General features: G+C 42.2%; 1 protein-coding gene across 1 annotated transcript; it reads left to right on the plus strand.

Moving 5' to 3' along the window:
- Nucleotides 1-1,724: 1,724 nt before the first annotated feature.
- LOC111608090 (golgin subfamily A member 6-like protein 22) lies at nt 1,725-17,984 on the plus strand. The gene is made up of 8 exons (XM_023330609.1): nt 1,725-1,774; nt 4,521-4,588; nt 9,066-9,161; nt 10,916-11,450; nt 11,583-12,823; nt 13,555-13,718; nt 14,024-14,136; nt 17,809-17,984. Exons 2-8 carry the CDS (start codon nt 4,522-4,524, stop codon nt 17,954-17,956), a joined length of 2,364 nt encoding a protein of 787 aa, XP_023186377.1. The 5' UTR covers nt 1,725-1,774; nt 4,521; the 3' UTR covers nt 17,957-17,984.
- The last annotated feature ends 1,624 nt before the right edge of the window (nt 17,985-19,608 follow it).

Raw genomic sequence — 19,608 nt, forward strand, 5'->3', positions numbered from 1 at the left:
TGTGCATGTACTGGGCCTTGTTTCAGAAAGCTGAATAATTGAAAAATCCGAGCAGATTGATCTAGAAGAGTGCAAGTCCCGCGTATTCGCCTTTAGAAAACCAGATGCCAGTTACACTTATTTTTTTTCCCAGCTGATCGTAGAAGGGTAACGTCTTCCAGCTCCATTTATTGAGACTGCATGGCGAGTTAATTGCAAATTTTCTGGCCTCACCTCCGCCGCTCCTGGAGCCGTGTGCGCAATATTTGTGCACTTCGCTTGTCACAGTTTAATGAACTTCTGTACCTATATTTTTCTCTATTTGCCCTTCTATTTAGACTACAAATAGATTAACACAACATAACATTTTCTGTATTTTTCTCTGTTGTGTTATTACTGCAGACTGAAATTAAACGTGCCATTTCAACCAAAAGTTAGAATGTGCTTCTAAACCAGATGTACTCTGTGCGCAAAGTTTATAATTTTTCTGGGGTTTTCTTAGTTTTTTTTTTTCTGATTGTCTACCTGTCACATTCAACAGGCTGCGTTCTAACTATCAAATAAAGGGCACTAGAGCCAATAAAACCTTTAAAAAAAGTTTCATCAGCACATTGAGCTCATGGGATCCCTGCTCCAGAAAGGTGAAGGTCTCTGGACATCCTGAAGCTAAACACCAACTGCCAGTCAGGAAGACGGACACTGATGAGACATCCTACAACTCAGAGGCTGCAGGAAGAACCACGATGGTTTGGGGCGGCAGTTTACCAACATCTGAAAGCACATTGGAATATATTATGAATGTACGGCACCAACATGTGACCATTCTGACTCCATAAGTTAAGTGCAACACCTTGATTAAAATTAGCGCATCTATATATGCCACTGTATTGAAACTTTTATAGTAGTTGGAAAGCAAAAATCATCGTTAGCTCACCTGCAACGCCACCTGCTTTCCTCCCGCTGTAAGGCAGCGATCACCTGTCCTCATCATCACAATCTCAGCATTCCTCCCACTGCACATTTTCTTAAAATCTCAGAAAAATCACAATCAGGCTATAAAAAAGTTGCTCAGCTCTCTCTCTCCTTCTTTTGTCTGGGAAAAACAACAACTCACTTTCGGCGGCGTAGTAACGCAGCACAGCACATGGCGCCTGGAGGCGGGGCGCTGTGCCCTGCTACAGACCGAGCCGGGTCTGTGGAATTTTTCCAACTCAGCTAAATTGGTGAATTTAGTTTTGCATTTTAGTAAAACAGAAATACAAATTGTAATAAAACAGAAAATGAAGTAGAAAATGCAAAAGCAATGGGAGAAAGAAAGGAATGAATGTTGCTTCTATAAAATCCAATACAAAACTAGAGAAATGAGAAGTAAATGGAGGACGAGGAGAAGAGACAATTACTTGTCGCCTCAGATTTGGGTATACTGGGCTACACAGCACTCTGTTTCAGTGAAACACAGACGGGATGATGAGACAATAGAGCATATTACGCTGTCATAATTATGATGAAAAAAGATAAGTTCATTTGATTTTTAAATAGAATTAAAGAAAATCTAGAGTTGATTTATTCATTTATTAATAACTTGAAAAGTAAAATTCATCAGATAATATTTTGTTAAATGAAATCAACAGAAATATATTCTTTTAGTGATATTCTGTTCAACATTTCATACCAGTCGGTGGCGGTAATGCACCAATTTCGTTGCTTGCCAACCGCCAATAACCATCAAAGAAGAAGAAGAAGAAGTTAGCATCGCAGCAAAGCCGTTACTGAAGACTGATTTCTGTTTTCACAGGTGGGTTAAATGCAAAAGTAAGATATAAGTCTTAAAGTGTTTGTAAGTTCAAGACGGTGTTTTATTGACAAAGATTATATTTTAAGATATTTTTGTGTATTAGAAGTGACTATTTAATGCCGCTAGCTTAAATGCTAACTACCATTACTATAAACTGGTTGCATGTTATTGTTTAATTTCGGGCATGCGCACAACGCTGGAGAGCAAAATGAAAACCGTTTACCTGCCGTTTCAGAGGCAAAAGAATTCCGTTAACAAAATGAAACCTGGAGATGTAGGTGTCATTAATTTATTGCAGTTCGCCGCTTCAAGGGAAAATAACGCAGAAAAACCGTTGAAGAACTGCTCCAAACCACTCGTTCATTTTTCTCGGTCCCTGTGTTTGCTTCGCTACGCAGACCCGTTGCCATAGAAATGACTGACAACAGTTACACTATTATATCAATATTCAACAGTAAAATCCGTTGCTTATGTATTAACCCCAAATTAAGGCTGTTGCTAGTGGGTTTACCCCTTGTGCCCAGTGCAGCACTGAAAAACTTCAGTCCCCGTCCCCCTGCTGAATGGACGCCCTTCCGGTCTGTATAAATAACGGTCAGAGCGGACAATCAGCTCCCAGATTGATTTATTCTCCATCTATTTAGGAACCAGTGAGGCCCATTGCTGTTTCCAATAGGGTTTGTCATTTAAGGCTATTTCTGTGGGGTTAAAGGCAAAGCAGGATGTAGTCTATGCCTCCCTGGTTCCGTCCAGACCACAACGTGAAGCATCCGCTCGGACGGTGCAGAACCAGACTCAGCCTCCTGAATGCGTAATTACGCACTCCAGAGAGGAGAATAATGTCTGGTTGAGGACGCTGAGATAGCAGAGCTGCTGCTGTGAACAGTAACAACGAAAGTTACGAACTGTAACAGTGAAGATGAGCAGAGCAGGTCAACAACTTGTGCGTCTTTTCCCCCTGGCTCTACTTCGGCAGTCCCGCTGTTTTCTACCCGACCTCGCTCCGCTCTGCTCCGCAGTGATCGGGTTTTCACAGACCCTGCTGGGCCTGTAGCAGGGCGACACCTGGTGGCGGTGGAGGGCATTGAACCCACCTCCGGACGTCCTACTCCATGTGCTGCTTCATAACTTTACAACAGAGGAATGCTGCAGAGAAAACAAGGTTTTAAATTAGTAAATACACATAAACATTTATGTAACCTTTCAAATAAAATAACCATTTTCATTAACACAAAATAAACAATAATGATGTAAACTGTGACATGTATAACATGCTTTATAATTATGCTCACATTTGCATAAACATTAGCTCATACATTACAGAAATCTAAGAAGCAAATGTTTCCAATCTCTGAAGTCTTTTTCTGTTAATGCAAAATCAATCTACTCAAGATTGCCAAAAGTTCATAATATTGCTCAAGTGAATGTAATTAGTACAGTGCAGTAACATAGTACTTTTCCCTTTTCATATACTGCAAGTACTTTTACAAATTGTTGAAGTAAATGTAACTAGTACTACTCACCTCTGAACAAAGATAACAAAATTATTATCCTGTTGTTCAACTCAATCATCACTTGGCTAAAATTATCTGCTCAATTCACTGTTTGGAGAAAAAACTGTGCAAAGTTATTTGTCTTTTTCTGTTTTGCTGCCGTGATTCTAACACACACCGGCCTGCTGGTCTGCACAGCAGACATACAGTAGTTCTTCTTTTTTAAAGGAGAAAATAAATGCTTTTAGAAAAATCAGTGAACAGTACTGTTACGACTGGCTCAAGGTCATAACAAAAACGGGAGACCATGCAGTGGTTAAAGTGCATAAAAAGGAATATTTATTAACACAAACAATGGATTGAGGATGTCAGTATCAGTGGTGTAATGTAAATGCTTGGATGTGATGTATGAGTGCATATGGCGTTGTTGAAGTGCAATAACAAAGACAAACTCAAATGTGCAACAGGAAGGGAGCTGAGGCCTGGCAACAAAACACCGCACACATCAAGGCAGACTGGACGCCAAAGGCGACCCAGAAGGTGGAGACAGCCAGGTTTAAATGCTCTGTGCTCCAAATGAATAAAATCAGCAGCACCTGTAAAGGGGTGGAGCACAAAGACAGACAACAAGACACCTGCAACCCAGCCCATAAGGCCCAGGGCTGTGACAAGTACCAACACCATGCAGAGTGGGAAGAAACAGTCAGTTATTTTTAACTGAAAGGTTTAGGCTTTGTTGTGTCTTTTTATGTATTTTCCAACACTGAAATATTTGTTCTTCTTTATACCAATGATCACTTAGTCATTTCTTTTTCTCTTTATAAGCTGTGGGGACAAAGTTAATGTTTTACAGCTGGTCTGGTCACCAAATGAGTAACTGTGGTCGATTTATTAATATATCTTTTACAAGAGCATAGATTATAAAACATATTATATGCATCAGAGTGTAAATCCTTATGGAGTGAATAGATATATTTTATAACCAAAGACAAGAGAATTGCAGAAATGTTTATGAGACAGAGTGAGAGCTCGCTTCTTGGCATGAAAGGTTTGTTACAGAAGCAGACTTGTTTTCCAAAACTGTTTGAGTAAGGAAATAACCCACAGAGCAGCGATAGAGATGCTGCATCACATCCTGATGACTTTTAAAAAGAGGAAGAAGAACCTGCCTGCTTTCCATGAGCTACAGCTGAAATCGCTCAATCTGCTGTTGGACATTTTATAATATCTAAATCTTTATTTTTCCTGTTAAGGATGGAGAACAACAGGGATGAAGACTCTTCTACAGTCAATGTCAACAATGGCAAACATCCTCTTAATAGTAAGTATATATTTTATAAGGATTAAAAACTAACAATACTACCCAAAAGCATTTCATACATTTTTATTCCCTCTGTAGAAAGTTACAGTTTCTTAACATGGGTTTTATCAGGAGTTGTTTTTATGTCACATGCAAACCTGAAGGTTTAAATTTCTTGTCTTATCTGAGAAATCTCTCTGCAAGCCAAGTTTAGTTGTATAGAACATTTCAGCAACAATTCAAAGTCCTTTAATGAGCACTCCTTATGTTCGGTCTATTAGGCAGTCTAATACTGTGCTAGTGACGTGTTGATTTGCTATGACGATCTAAACTATTAAAATGTTCTTTCTTGGATTGCAAATTGAGTAATTTACTCAACTCCAGCAAGATAATTAGTGCAGAAATCTCAGTACCTTTAAAATACATGCAAGTGTGTCCTGCCCTGCCCTGCCCTGCCCTGATACGCAGCTAAATACATTCATCACCAAATAAAAGTTTTGACCAGGTTTGGCTGTCAGAGGGGAAATACCCTGACAATCTGAGCTTGGTAAGGAAATGAATCTGATAATCAAAGAGAGAGATACAGTTGGTAAAAATTGAAAGAGGGAGGGAGACATATAAAGATAGAAATGAAAAAGGATAAATACAGTACATAGAAGATGACTAGAGAACATTGTTAAAACCACCCGAAGGGAAGGATATCAGGTAGATATATATATACATATATGTGTGTGTGTGTTAATGTACAACTGTATAACCAGGATTAAGGAGGGCCCGCACCTTGGCTCAAGCCCAGGGCCCACACCCTCCTAAATCCAACCCTGGTTACTAAGATACAGACACAACACCCCAATGCATTTGTGGCAATATCTGGTAATTTTAATCATGCCTCACTCTCTTCTATACAGCCTACTTTTCACCAGTTTGTCAGATACTCCATCTGGGAAAACAAGATTTTGTATTTGCTTTACACTAATGTCAAGGATGCATGTGTCTCCAAACCAAGACCTCCTCTGGGGAAATATAACCATAATCTTGTTTTTCTCTGCTCTGAATACAAACCCCTGGTGAAGAGGCTGCCCGTTAGGGGTCCTTTACGAATGGCACTGTCTTGCAACTTTTAGATGTGCCTCTGCTGCACCACACTTAAATTAAAAACAATTAAGTTATTAGCAGGTCTCTGGAGAACTTATCTACACAATAAGGAGGTAACTAAGCCATTTGATTCCAGTGTTTTGTGCATGTAGCACATCTAAAAACTGCAGGACAGTGGTCCTCTAGGACTGGAGTTTGACATCCCTGGTCTAGAGTCAGCACACAGCTTCAGTTATTACAGCTATCCATCCATCCATCCATCCATCCATCCATCCATCCATCCAACCAACCAACCAACCAACCAACCAACCATCCATCCATCCATCCATCCATCCATCCATCCATCCATCCATCCATCCAACCAACCAACCAACCAACCATCCATCCATCCATCCATCCATCCATCCATCCATCCATCCATCCATCCATCTTCTTCTGCTTATCCGGGGTCGGGTCGCGGGGGCAGCAGCTTCAGAAGGGAGGCCCAGACTTCCCTCCCCGGCCACTTCTTCTAGCTCTTCCGGGGGAATCCCGAGGCGTTCCCAGGCCAGCCGAGAGACATAGTCCCTCCAGCGTGTCCTGGGTCTTCCCCGGGGCCTCCTCCCGGTGGGACATACCCGGAACACCTCACCAGGGAGGCGTCCAGGAGGCATCCTGACCAGATGCTCCTCAACTGGCTCCTCTCGATGTGAAGGAGCAGTGGCTCTACTCTGAGTCCCTCCCGGATGACTGAGCTTCTCACCTTATCTCTAAGGGAGAGCCCAGCCACCCTACGGAGAAAACTCATTTCGGCCGCTTGTATCCGCGATCTCGTTCTTTCGGTCATGACCCAAAGCTCATGACCATAGATGAGGGTGGGAACGTAGATCGACCGGTAAATCGAGAGCTTCGCTTTTTGGCTCAGCTCTCTCTTCACCACGACGGACCGGTACAGTGCCTGCTTGACAGCAGACGCTGCACCAATCCGCCTGTCGATCTCCCGCTCCCTTCTTCCCCCATTCGTGAACAAGATCCTGAGATACTTGAACTCCTCCACTTGGGGCAGGACACCCCCCCTGACCCGGAGAAGGCACTCTACCCTTTTCCGGCTCAAGACCATGGCCTCAGATTTGGAGGCACTGATCCCCATCCCGGCCGCTTCACACTCGGCTGCGAACCGCTCCAGCGAGAGCTGCAGATCACGACCCGATGAAGCCAAAAGGACCACATCGTCTGCAAAAAGCAGAGACGAGATCCTAAGGCCACCAAATCGGATCCCCTCAACACCTTGGCTGCGCCTAGAAATTCTGTCCATGAAAGTGATGAACAGAATCGGTGACAAAGGGCAGCCCTGGCGGAGTCCAACTCTCACCGGAAACGAGCCCGACTTACTGCCGGCAATGCGGACCAGACTCTGACACCGGTCATACAGGGACCTGACAGCCCGTATCAAAGGGCCCGGTACCCCATACTCCCGAAGAACCCCCCACAAGGCTCCCCGAGGGACACGGTCGAACGCCTTCTCCAAGTCCACAAAACACATGTAGACTGGTTGGGCGAACTCCCATGCACCCTCCAGGACCCTGCCGAGGGTGTAGAACTGGTCCAGTGTTCCACAACCAGGACGAAAACCACACTGCTCTTCCTGGATCCGAGGTTCGACTATCCGACGGACCCTCCTCTCCAGGACCCCTGAATAGACCTTGCCAGGGAGGCCTAAGAGTGTGACCCCTCTAGAATTAGAGCACACCCTCCGGTCCCCCTTTTTGAACAGGGGGACCACCACCCCAGTCTGCCAATCCAGGGGAACTGCCCCCGATGTCCATGTGATATTGCAGAGTCGCGTCAGCCGACGCCTCTCACCTTGGGCAACTCCAGAGTGGAAGTATGTCCAGCCCTTCTCAAGGAGGCTGGTTCCAGAACCAGAGCCATGCGTCGAGGTGAGACCGACTATTTCTAGCCGGAACCTCTCGACCTCACGCACTAGCTCTGGCTCCTTCCCCACCAGAGAGGTGACATTCCACGTCCCAAGAGCTTCTGCAACCGAGGATCGGACCGCCAGGGTCCCCTCCCTCTGCCGCCACCCATCACACAATGCACCCGACCCCTTTGGCCCCTCTCACGGGTGGTGGGCCCATGGGAGGGGGGACCCATGTTTCCTCTTCGGGCTGAGCCCGGCCGGGCTCCATGGGTAAAAGCCCGGCCACCAGGCGCTCGCCATCGTGCCCCCTCTCCAGGCCTGGCTCCAGAGTGGGGCCCCGGTGACCCGCGTCCGGGCGAGGGAACGCCAAGTCCCATGTTTTTGCTCATCATTGGGGTCTTCGGGCTGCGCTTTGTCTGGTCCCTCACCTAGGACCTGTCTGCCTTGGGTGACCCTACCAGGGGCATGAAGCCCCAGACAGCATAGCTCCTAGGATCATTGGGGCCCTCAAACCCCTCCACCACGATAAGGTGGCAGCCCATGGAGAGCTAGAAACTAGAACTAGATTTCAGGCCTGAAATCTGGGTGTAGTGATGACCTCTGACCTGAAGCATCAGAAACATAAAGCCAGTTACAAAGTTGGCCTTCTATCACTTGACATTTTCAGGATTCAAGGACTAATGTCGCAACAAGTTCTAGAGCAGGGGTCTCAAACTCCAGTCCTTGAGGGCCGCAGTCCCGCAACTTTTAGATGAGCCTCTGCTGCACCACCTGAAAAGAATAATTAGGTCATTAGCAAGGCTGGTAGAACTGATCTACACAAGCAGGAGTTAATGAAGCCATTTCATTCCAGTGTTTTGTGCCTGTGGCACATCTAAAAACTGCAGGACTACGGCCCTCGAGGACTGGAGTTTGGGACCTCTGTTCTAGAGAAACTCATCCATGTATTTATGGTTAGTCCCATTGATTACTGCAACAGTGTTTGTACAGTTCTTACTAAAAGGTCAATCTTCCAGCGGCAGCTGATCCAGAACGCTGCTGCTGGTGTTCTCACTAAAACCACGAGGATCGTGCACATCACCCCAGTTCTGAAGTCCTTACAATGGCAAACATGTTGCTCAGAAAATAGACTTTCAAGATTTCTGTTAGTTGATAGACAGGTTGAAAGGCTTGGCATCCAAGCTACGTTAATGACTTGTTGTTGTATCAGCCTTGCAGACCACTCAGAACTTCTGGTTCTGGTCTGCTCTTCATCCCCAGAACTAGAACCAAACATGAAGAAACACGGAGTTCATTTAAAACAAGGATAAACCCTCCCCCACCTATTTAAAACTATTGACCAGTAATCACTGGAACATTGACCAGCACAATGTATTTATGATGACTTTCTGCTTTCATGGTGTAAAGCACTTTGAACATCCTTGTGGCTGAAATGTGCTGTACAAATAAACTTTATTGATCAATTAATCAATAACCCATTGATTCCATTGTTGTTTTTTTCAGCTGAAGAAGTGGAATCATCAGCACTCCGGCTCTCTTCTCTGTTGTTGCTGTGTTTGGGGTTGCTTTGTGTCATACTGACTGCAAACATCGTCTACAGTGAGTTTCATTTCAACAGAATAAATTTTAAGTTTCCTTTATAACAAGTATTTAAAGGTTTAAAGCATTGGGATGCAAGCGTTCAGCAGTAGGAGGAGTTCTGAGGGTTGACAAAAAGTCAGGGACACTGAAGTGTTACCAAGAATCAGTTCAACTTATTGCTGTCCAGCTTGAAACCTGTCAAAATCCTAAAGTTTTTAAGGAAGAGCTAAAGGTGTAGTTGAGGAGAGGAGGATGTCTGGCTTGTGAACTGCAGGAATTTATCTTTGCATTTCGTAGATGATGTGGGCTGTGGTTCCCACCAGGCACTGGAGTGGTTTGATGCTGAGTGTGAAGCAGCTGGATAGACAGTAATCTCCTCTAAGTCAGAGACCATGATTGTTTACTGCACCCCTCTGAGTAGTCTCTGCCTTAAGTGGAGGAGTTTAACCCCTTAATCTGCACCGGAACGCCCATGTGCCGTTTTTCCATTATATTTTCCGGGGGTGAGATTTAAGGGTTTAAACGCTGCCGGTGTCCATTATGACGCTTTTATTGGGCAACCTAGAGCGCCCCCTTTTGATTGACACGGCATTCGACCAACAATGTTATGAGACTGAGCAACGTGGTTTCATGGTCCCTGATGTCACCGCCTTCACTCTTGTCATGTCTTTGTTTTGTCCTTTGTTTTGTCTGAATGTTACTATGTGCGCTAATGTGTCCTTTCCTCTTTTAATTTAATTCCCCTTTTATTACTTAGAAACTGTGAAGTACCCACTTTCAACCCAGAAGAGGAATTAGAACAAACTTAGAATCCAGAGAAACAACTTTAATTTGTCGAGTATTCACTTTTTAGACCAATACTATGCTTTTTAGTAGAGATGCTCCGATCGGATTTTTTGATGCAGATTCTGATACCAATCATCCATGAGTCCGATCTCAGCCAATCATCGATCCTTGCAGATCGCCTGGAATGGCTGTTAATTTTTTGCTTTAGGTGTAAATGATGCCATGTTATCTGGCATTACATTCACCTAATTTAGACATAATAGACATATTTTAATGCATATTTAAAATCCTTTTTTTTAAAGTTACATGCTGCAGCTTTAAGCAGATGTTCGGTGTGAGAGTTCACTGTCTGGTGGAGGTTGGGAGGTGCTATGTCTGTGAAATATTACTACCAGTAGCGCGTAGGCAGAACCAGTGTCTTACACCGCCAGCTTGAAGACTTTAATTGTTTTTTGGGTTATTTGTTTAGCTTTCTGACCGTGATGCTAATCCGGGTGAGTGTTGGTAGCTGCGTTGCTTTACCTGCTATCCGGCCGCTCCGGATGTCCTTTTTTCCTGCAGTGAGCCTCGATGTAGCCAAACTCTGTCAAGTGCTTGTTTTTTAAATATCATATTAGATTCGTTGTGTTGATGCATTTTGACGTGCTTCGCCCCCGAGGTAATTTTCCACCGCAACACGCAAACATCCCCATTCACTCTCAGAGCGTTATAGTTCCACACGACAGGATTTGTTGCCGTGCCAGTTGGCCAGTCCATCACAGGGCAACGCAGATACTATCAGAGCAAATATCCATGCACCCTCATACCTAGGGGCAATTTAGTGAAGCCAGTTAGCCTGATACTCATGTGTTTGGTCTCTGAGAGAAAGTAGGACTACCTATCCTAAGAATATGTTCTAAGGGCTTGAGAGAAAAACTGAAAAATTTTGATGCTCTCTGATACAGACAGTTTCCCTGACTTTATAACACATTTGTGTGTTTTTATAGTGAGTTTCACGACGACCACTCAGCAGGAAAATATCACAAGCCTTGCAACAGAAAAACAGCAACTGATTAAGGAACAAAAAATTATGGAGAAAAAGATTGAGGAGGTGATCCGAGACAGACACTTGAGCCAAGTAAGAGCGAGGCTTACCCGAGAGAGGCTTACTCAAGACAGAGAGAAGCTGAGCAATAAGATAGAGGAGCTTAACAAAGAGAGAGACGAGCTGAGCGAAGAGAAAGAGAAGGTGAACAAACAGAAAGAGGAGCTGAGCCGAGAAAGAAACAAGCTGAAGTATAAGACAGAGAAGCTGAAAGAAGAGAGAGAGGATGTGAGCAAAAAGAAAGAGGAACTGAGCAAAGCGAAAGAGGAGCTGAGCAAAAAGAAAGAAGAGCTGAGCAAAGAGAAAGATAAGCTGAGCAAAGATAGAAAGGAGTTGAGTAAAGAGAAAGAGGAGCTGAGAAAAAATACAAACGAGCCAAGCAAAGGGAATGAGGATCTCAGAAAAGAGAAAGAGAAACTGAGCAAAGAGAAAAAGGAGCTGACAAAAGAGAAAGATGAGCTGAATAAAAACAAAGGTGAGCTGAGCAAAGATAAAGAAAAACTAAGCAAAGACAAAAAAGAACTGAGCAAAGAGAAAGACAAACTAAACAAAGAAAAAGACGATTTAAGCAAAGACAAAACGAAGGTGAGCAAAGATAAAAAGGAACTGAACAAAGAGGAGGGCGACCTGAAGAATTTAACAATAGAGCTGAGCAAAGAGGAAAATGAGCTGAACAAAAAGACAAAGGAGTGGAACAAAGAGAAGGATGAGCTGAACAAAAAGAAAGAACAGCTAAGTAAAAACACAAAGGAGCTGAACACAGAAAAAGAAAAGCTGAACAAAAGGAAAGATGAGTTGACAAAATTGAAAGCAGAACTGAGCCAAGAGAAAAAGGGGCTGACAAAGGAAATGAACAAAGAGAATGAGGAGCTGAACAAAATCAAAGATGATCTAAGCAAAAAGAGAGCAGAGCTGAGCAAAACAACAGATGAGCTGAGCAAGGAGAAAGCAGGGCTGAACAAAGAGAAAGACGAGTTGAGCAAACAGAAAAGGGAGCTGAGCAAAGAGAAAGACAAACTGGACAAAGAGAAAAATGAACTGAACAAATACAAAGATGAGCTGAGCAAAGAAAAAAAGGAGCTGAGCAAAAAAAATGATGAACTGAACAAATACAAAGACAAGCTGAGCAAAGAAAAAAAGGAGCTGAGCAAAGAAAATGATGAACTGAGTAATAAGAGAAATGAGCTGAACAAAGAGAAAGATGAACTGAACAAAAAGAAAGTCGACCAGAGCAAAACGAAAGCAGAGCTGAACAGGAAGACAGAGGAGTTGAACAAAGAGGAAAATAATTTGAATAAAAAGAAATTGGAGCTGAACAAAGAGAACGAAGAGCTGAAAAAAAAGAAAGTGGATCTGAGCAAAGAGAAAACAAAGCTGGTCAAAGAGAAAGAAGAACTGAACAAAAAGAAAGTAGATCTGAGCAAAGAGACAGCGGGGCTGGACAAAGAGAAACAGGAGTTTAGTAAAAAGAAAGTGGATCTGAACAAAGTGAAAACGGAACTAAACAAAAAGAAAGAGGAGCTAAACAAAGAGACAGTGAATCTGAGCAAAAAGACAGAGCAGCTGAGCAAAGAGACAAAGGAGCTGAACGAACAGAAAGCGGATCTGAACACAATGAAAACGGATCTGAACAAAATGAAACAGGAGCTGAACAAAGAGAAAGTGGAGCTGAATGAAGAGAAAGGAAATCTGAGCGTATTGAGAAAGGAGTCAGAGATTCGATGCAAAGAGAGAGAGGCCCTGAAGACCTTCTACGACTATGTCATGAAATTTAAAAATTTTCCAGTTGAAGAATTCTGCCCTCTAAATAGTAATTATATTTCTAAATTACCTTTGAAACTCTTGATTATTAATTTTACTTTTGAAATATTCAATTAACAGTTTTTCAAGACACAGCTGACCATCATTACCACAGGTAGAGTGCTGAAGGTCACTTTTCTGACCACAAAGTGAGCCAGTAAAATTGATTCATTAGCAACAGGTTAACAGCCAAGTTTTGATTTCAGAGAATATTGTTTTTGTTTTTTTAGTGAACCCTGTTGTATGCTACTTCTGACTAGAATGATATTGTAATTGAATCACCTTTCAATATTGATCTGCACTCTACCTTTAAAATCTTTGCTTGAATTATTTTGATGATTGAAATATTAAATAAGTCCACATGGATTTCTTCTAGGGCTGCACAGTGGTGCAGTTGGTAGCACTGTTGCCTCTCTCTGGGTTCTCCAGCTTCCTCCCACAGTCCAAAAACATGACTGTCAGGTTAATTGGTCTCTCTAAATTCTCCCTAGGTGTGAGTGTGTGTGAGCATGGTTGTGTGTCCTGTCTGTTTCTGTGTTGCCCTGTGACAGACTAGCGACCTGTCCATGGTGACTCCGCCTCTCGCCCAGAACGTTAGCTGGAGAGGCACCAGCATTTCCCGACCCCAGTAGGGACAAGGGTGTTAGAAAATGGATGGATGGATTTCTTCTAGAAATGTTTTTTAGTTTAGAGATTATTTTACCAAAGTTTCACTCAATTCTGCTCTTTTCCCTTGTCTAGTGAGACCAAAGTGTGAGGATTGCAGGGTAAAGGAGCCATCATACAATGGACACTGCTACTGGATTCAGGATGACTTACTAAGTTCGATGACCTGGGATTTAGGTCGAAAGTGGTGCAATTTATATGGTTCAGATTTGGTTGTAATTGATGATCTGGAGGAGCAGGTAAAACAAAATGCCACCTCTACTCTTTAAGTTTAAAACTAATCTGGGAGTCTCTGGAAGATTAATACCTTGGCAATACTGTATCACACTTGCTAGATGAATCAGCGTCTCCTAATTACAAGTTTTTTAAGTCACAATAGAAAACATAAAAGAGGAGGAGGCGTTGCTTTGTAGATTTGTGTTTCTATGATGTAAAGCACTTTGAACTGCTCTGTTGCTGAAATGTGTTGTACAACTAAACTTGATTGATTGGTTGCCTAAAGTAAAAAAGATTTATGACGGTCTAAAATAAAATCTGTTCACAGGAATTTATCACCCTTCAAATAAAATACCACGAAGCTGGGAAAGGATTCTGGTTAGGGTTACATCATACGCCAGGCGGATGGGTCTGGATTGATGGACGTAAGAACACCCTTGAGTAAGAACTGTTATCTAAAAATATTATTTAAAGCTGCAGTATATAACTTTTATAGAAAATATTTTTACATATTTGTTGAAACTGCTATCATGTCCTAACTGTATGGTATCAGACTAATAAGATGTGAAAAAATTGGGCTCCTCTGCCTTCTCCCAATGCTCTGAATGCTAACTAGAAACAACCAATCAGAGTCTGGAGGCGGGTCTTAGCGCTGCCAGTCACAATCTAGTGTGGCGAAGCTGGTCAGCCTCTTCTTGGGGGGCGGTGCGTTTCTTCAGAGTGCAATAATATGTCAGGGAGAAAGTGGAAGGGGGTCGATCTTTACATAGATTATCTGGCTCATACCAAACTGTCACAACATATTGACAGTTTTAACAAAGATGTAGAAAAAATATTGTTTATAAATGTTACATAGGTAGAAATGTAAATATATTTTCCACAAGCTTGTAGAAGAGTAAAATATAGTGAGTCACGACGACTCCAAGATCTCCCAGGACTTCTTCTAAAACCAAACCTTGGTGGACTGTGAGATATGTTATGTACCGCTACTCTCACCCTAGCTTCTTTTTTGTTGGACTGGTTACGGGAGTAGGTCTGCAACAATAGATACGTATGATTGCATGAACAAAAACAAAAAGGGAAACAAAACAAAACGGGCACCTGACGGAACACACAAAGCGTGAGCGTCCGTTCACAGATCCGTCACCTGCTGACATCCTGTAGAGAAGGTCCAGCCCACACGATCCTTCATCCATCAGATGCTCAGTCCAATAGTTTTTTTTTCTTTAATATGTAGTAATTTTTTTCTTTTCCTAGAAACACACCAAATGTGATTCCGGCTTTTGCCAAAAGTCAAAACAACAACAAAAACAAACTTCAGCCTGGCCAAAACATCCAACGCTCCCCTCTGGGCTGATCCGTCCCGAGGTGAAGGTCCTCTTCTGTCTAGAGCCTTCCCGCACCGTAGTGTTTGTTATTTTTCTCAACAAAAGTTGCTGCTGCAGCTGCTCCAAACACATGCCAAGCATCACTCATTCATCCCAGGTGTGCCATCAGCCTAGTTTTAAAAGCATCCAGGACTTGTTGAACATGCTGGCCTAAATACACTGCCTGGCCATAAAAAAAGTCGCCACCTGGATTTAACTAAGCCAGGCAGTGTATGTTGCAATTTTCCTATTATCTAAAAAAAATTGCTGTTTGTGATAGGCCAAAACTCATAATTACTTCAAAAATGTACATCTTTTCACCCATGGAGGTCTCCATTTTTTCACCGATGGGTTGATGACGCGTTTTGGTCCATTCTGTACTGGAGTCTACAAACGCAGGAAGGCTAACTTTACCCAAGTAGTTGTTTATCATATTGCGTTTGACTGGTGTAATTTTAGATAATGCCACACTGTGTCACTATTGGCTATGATTAAAAAAATAAATAGAAATTCAGACGAATCTGGACAATTTCCGACATGAAAGAAAGTTAGAGCGCAATGCGAGAGTCTGAGAGGAACAAATCGAAGGACCTAATCTGGACCCTGGTCTTTTCTCCACAACACTCATCTGTACCAGGTGATTGTTACCTTAACGAGCTAAAAATAAATGCTGTGCTGAGACAGGCAGAGCTGGACACTTCTTGAGATGCTAACAGGAGCTTTCCTGCCTGACATCACCGATCCGACCGGATCCATGGAGGTTTGGTGTCGGTGGTAACAAAATCCGGTGTGGCTGTTACCACCGCACCGGACTTCACACAACACAGCTGATACCGAACTGGATACAGTGCTACAGATGCTGGGAGAAACGTCAATGACAAGCAGCGCTAATGGAGCTATTACTACTGGAAATGCTAATGGATCTAGAACACCGGTACTGATTGTGAAACCACTACCAACAGCGAACAAAGTTCAGACCCTAAACTGTTGTTGCCTAATTGGACACAGAGCTATAGAAGTTCTTACTTAGATCACACAGTCCGACCAGAGGTACGTGTCATTCATTGTTTCACTTACAAAGCTGAAGGCAGCAGAAGCTCCTACGGCCAACTCAGTCCTCTTCCTCCGTTTGGTCCTTCTCTTCATCACCTCTTCTGATTTCTACGTTCTGATCGGTTTCAAATTAAAAAGGCTTAATAACGTTAGTCATCACTCTTTTGGCTGGAGGAGCCAGGTTGGTGGACCATTACACATCATTTACTCAGAATGCATTGCAGCGTGAACAACATGGCGACATTCCTATGAAAATATTTTATTAAAATTTATAAAAACTAAATAACCTATAATATTATTACCGTATAGTTTTTACATCTAAGATAAATATTTCCCAAATAAGGTTATAACTAATCGTGGGTCCCTTTAAAGCTTTAAAGCTTGGGCTGGCTGTGACCCACCACCCACCAGTGAACCGTCAAATGTGCCACTAATAAAAACAAATAATCAGGAGGCATTTGCCACAAAGTAAAGCCACAGAGAGCATGTAACAGATATAAATGGGTACATTGTTCTGTTTGGACATCCAATGATGTCAAAGCTTATTGGGTTTCCTCAAGCTTGTTCTTTTCAGCATGAGCTTAATACGTCTGATCAGATTCCAGTTTTGGAAAACCAACCTTCATCTTCCTAATGTAGCTCTGAGCAAACTGCAGCTGGGTTTTCTTGTGCCTTTGGGTCAGTGGTTCTGTAGGTGATTGAGTTCAGGCATGGAGACCTTCAGTCCTCAGTCTGTCCTCACTGTGGGACCTGAAACCTCTGTGGCTGATGCCACCAAGCCTTGCTGCTGGTCTTTTGCAGTCAGTCGATGGTTTTTGACCACCTGCCTCCTTGGGAATGTGGCGGCTTTCTGTTTCAGCCACCAGGGGGCGTAGCCATTGTCCCTGTAACTTTAAAGTTGGGTTTTATTCCTCCAGCTGTAATTCTATGAACATTCAGGGCATTTGCTACCTTTCTGCCTCTCTTAATGTCAATGCCTTTGACTAGGCCATTATTGTAACATGCAATGAAACATTAAGTTCTTCCTCAAACAGGATTGGTGAAGGCCTTCATTGGTTAAATCAGGAGCGATCAAGAAAAAAAAACCTGATTTGCAAACACATGCTCTCATGAAGCATTCTGTTCAGAGGGATGAATAATTTTTAGACTTCATCTTTGGAAGTAATTCTTTATGTTGAATTTAGGTAAAATTATTTTGTTTCATTAGGTTTGTTTAAATTTTTTAGTTTGTGTAGTATCATTTATTTCTTAAACATCTAAGAAAATTTCATTTGTACCAAAACCCTGTATTGCTCTTGGGGTTGAATAATTTTAGATTCAACTGTAAAAACAAGCTTAGTCTTTGCAGCTATTACAGATGTGAGTCCTGACCTGTTGACCTTTTTTGTATGTCCTCCCTTTATCTCACAACCCACTTTCCTGTCCATTCAAAGTCAAATAAAGATCACTAGAGCCAAGAAAGTCCTTTAAAAATTTTGATTTTTAAAACATTTAGATCTCCAATCAACTCTTCCAAGTTTGTACAACACCTTTTCTTTACTGCAAGTTTAGTTTCTTTTCAAGTGTGTTTTTATTTATAGAGACACCTATAACTCTCACAAGTAGATGCTGACAGTTTTCAGTTTGATGTCAATAAGCTGCTGTACAATTTTTATATTATAAATGTTCTGAGATTCATGTTTCTGTCTTAAAGCTTCTGGATGAAAGGGACTCCCCATACTTTAGGAGCAGCACTGCATATGCCACAAAGTAAAGCTACAGAGAGCTGGAAAGCAGAAGACAAAAAAAAGCCCAACAGTTTCATCTGTGAGCGTCCGATGACTGCTTGGCCCTATAACTAACACTGTTCTCTTAAAGTTTCAACAAGGATTACTCAACTGTGTCATCAATTTTTGCTTTTAAACGAGAAAATCTAAATTTTATGTCCACAGCGACAAGTCCGATGAACTATTAGCAACCCTGCTGAAGGGCTCTAGGGCAAGGCAAATTATTTGAAAACAAGATGTCCGACGTCTCCCTCGCAGGTCCAGATGGTCTTTCATCAGAATCTTTCAAGCAATTCTCAAACTTACTTTCTGTACAGCTTAGGCCACCCTTACCAATTGCTTTAAACAAGGATCCCTCCCTCAGTCATTTTACAAAGCTTGTATCACACTTATTACAAAAAAGGGGAAAGATCCAATGGATTGCACCTCATTTAGGCCTATTTCTCTCCTGAATACAGGCGTCAAAATTTTAGCCAAAATTCTTGGTCGCAGGCCGGAAATCGTTCTACTGTCAGTTTTTTCAAAAGGCCAAACAGGTTTCATTAAAGGTCGGCCATATATTTTAAAGTTAGAAGGCTGGTTAACAGTGTGTTGTCTCTTTGACTCTCCTTTTGCAGTCCTAGTCTGCAACAGTTTGTACCAATTTTCACACCTCAAAACCATTTAAATTACAAACTGGCAGCCATCAGGGTGCTCTCTAAGCCCCCTGCTTCTTGATCTGGCCATAGAGCCCCTCACCATTGCAATTAGTACCAGTAAGGAGATATCCAGCATTCAGAGCAATGATATGGAACATAAGGCATCGCTTTATGCAGACGATCTTTTACTTTTTATTTCCACACCATCAGTCTCGCTGCATTTTGCTCTCGATCTGTTTAGCCAATTTGGTCAGATTTCTGTGTGTAAGCTGAACCTTACCAAACGTGAGCTTTTCCCTCTAGGTAGTAAAACAAATGTCAGATTTTATTACTGCCTTCTCCTATTTCTTATTTTATTATTGGTCTGCCAACCTTTCATGCGTAGTGTTTGGTATTTTTACCATAACTTTGCTAACCGTCCTGACTGGGTGATCATGAAGTTACACTGTGACAACAATATATCCCTTCTGGTCGTTCGCCCAGTTTCTTTGACAGAGTCAAAAGAAACTGAGGCATAGTTACTTTAAAAAAATAACTTTAATTGGATTACTGATTACTTAAAATAACTTAGTTACTTTACTGATTACATGATTTGGAAAGTAACGAAGTTACATTACAAGTTACTTTATTAGTTACCTCAATATAAATATCACATTAAGCTTTGCCAATGCTTACATAACTGCAAGTTATTTTGTAATGGTAACATCAACAATGTATATACACGTATAAGGTTGAACTGAAGGGGAGATTGTTTAACGGTTACAACAGTCCACGAAACAAAACAAAAACTTGTATTTTTTGCGTGTTTTTGTGTTTCCCACTAGTCTCTAGAAAACTAATGGTGCGTTCACACCAAATGTGTTTCGCGCGTCTGGTTTACATTCAAAGTCTATGTGGAGGCGCATCAAGGGCGCCTCGCAGCGCGATTTGAAGCATTGTTTTACAGGCTGCTAACCAATCTGTAAAGAAGGCAGGAGGTAAGGTCTAAAAGAAGATTGATCCATGGTGTTCAAAGGAATGAGACAAGGAAACCAAAAGTCAAAATAAAGCTCTTAAGATGTTGGAAATGAATCATATCTCCCAGAATCC

This window comes from Xiphophorus maculatus, chromosome 3 (genome assembly GCF_002775205.1).
Source record: "Xiphophorus maculatus strain JP 163 A chromosome 3, X_maculatus-5.0-male, whole genome shotgun sequence".
Classification (NCBI taxonomy): Eukaryota; Metazoa; Chordata; class Actinopteri; order Cyprinodontiformes; family Poeciliidae; genus Xiphophorus; species Xiphophorus maculatus.

Coding starts and splice junctions, on each gene's coding strand:
- LOC111608090 (XM_023330609.1), top strand. CDS start 4,522: ATGGAGAACAACAGGGATGAAGACTCTTCTACAGTCAATGTCAACAAT. Junction 4,589..9,065: donor TGGCAAACATCCTCTTAATA/GTAAGTATATAT, acceptor TGTTTTTTTCAG/CTGAAGAAGTGGAATCATCA. Junction 13,719..14,023: donor TTGATGATCTGGAGGAGCAG/GTAAAACAAAAT, acceptor ATCTGTTCACAG/GAATTTATCACCCTTCAAAT.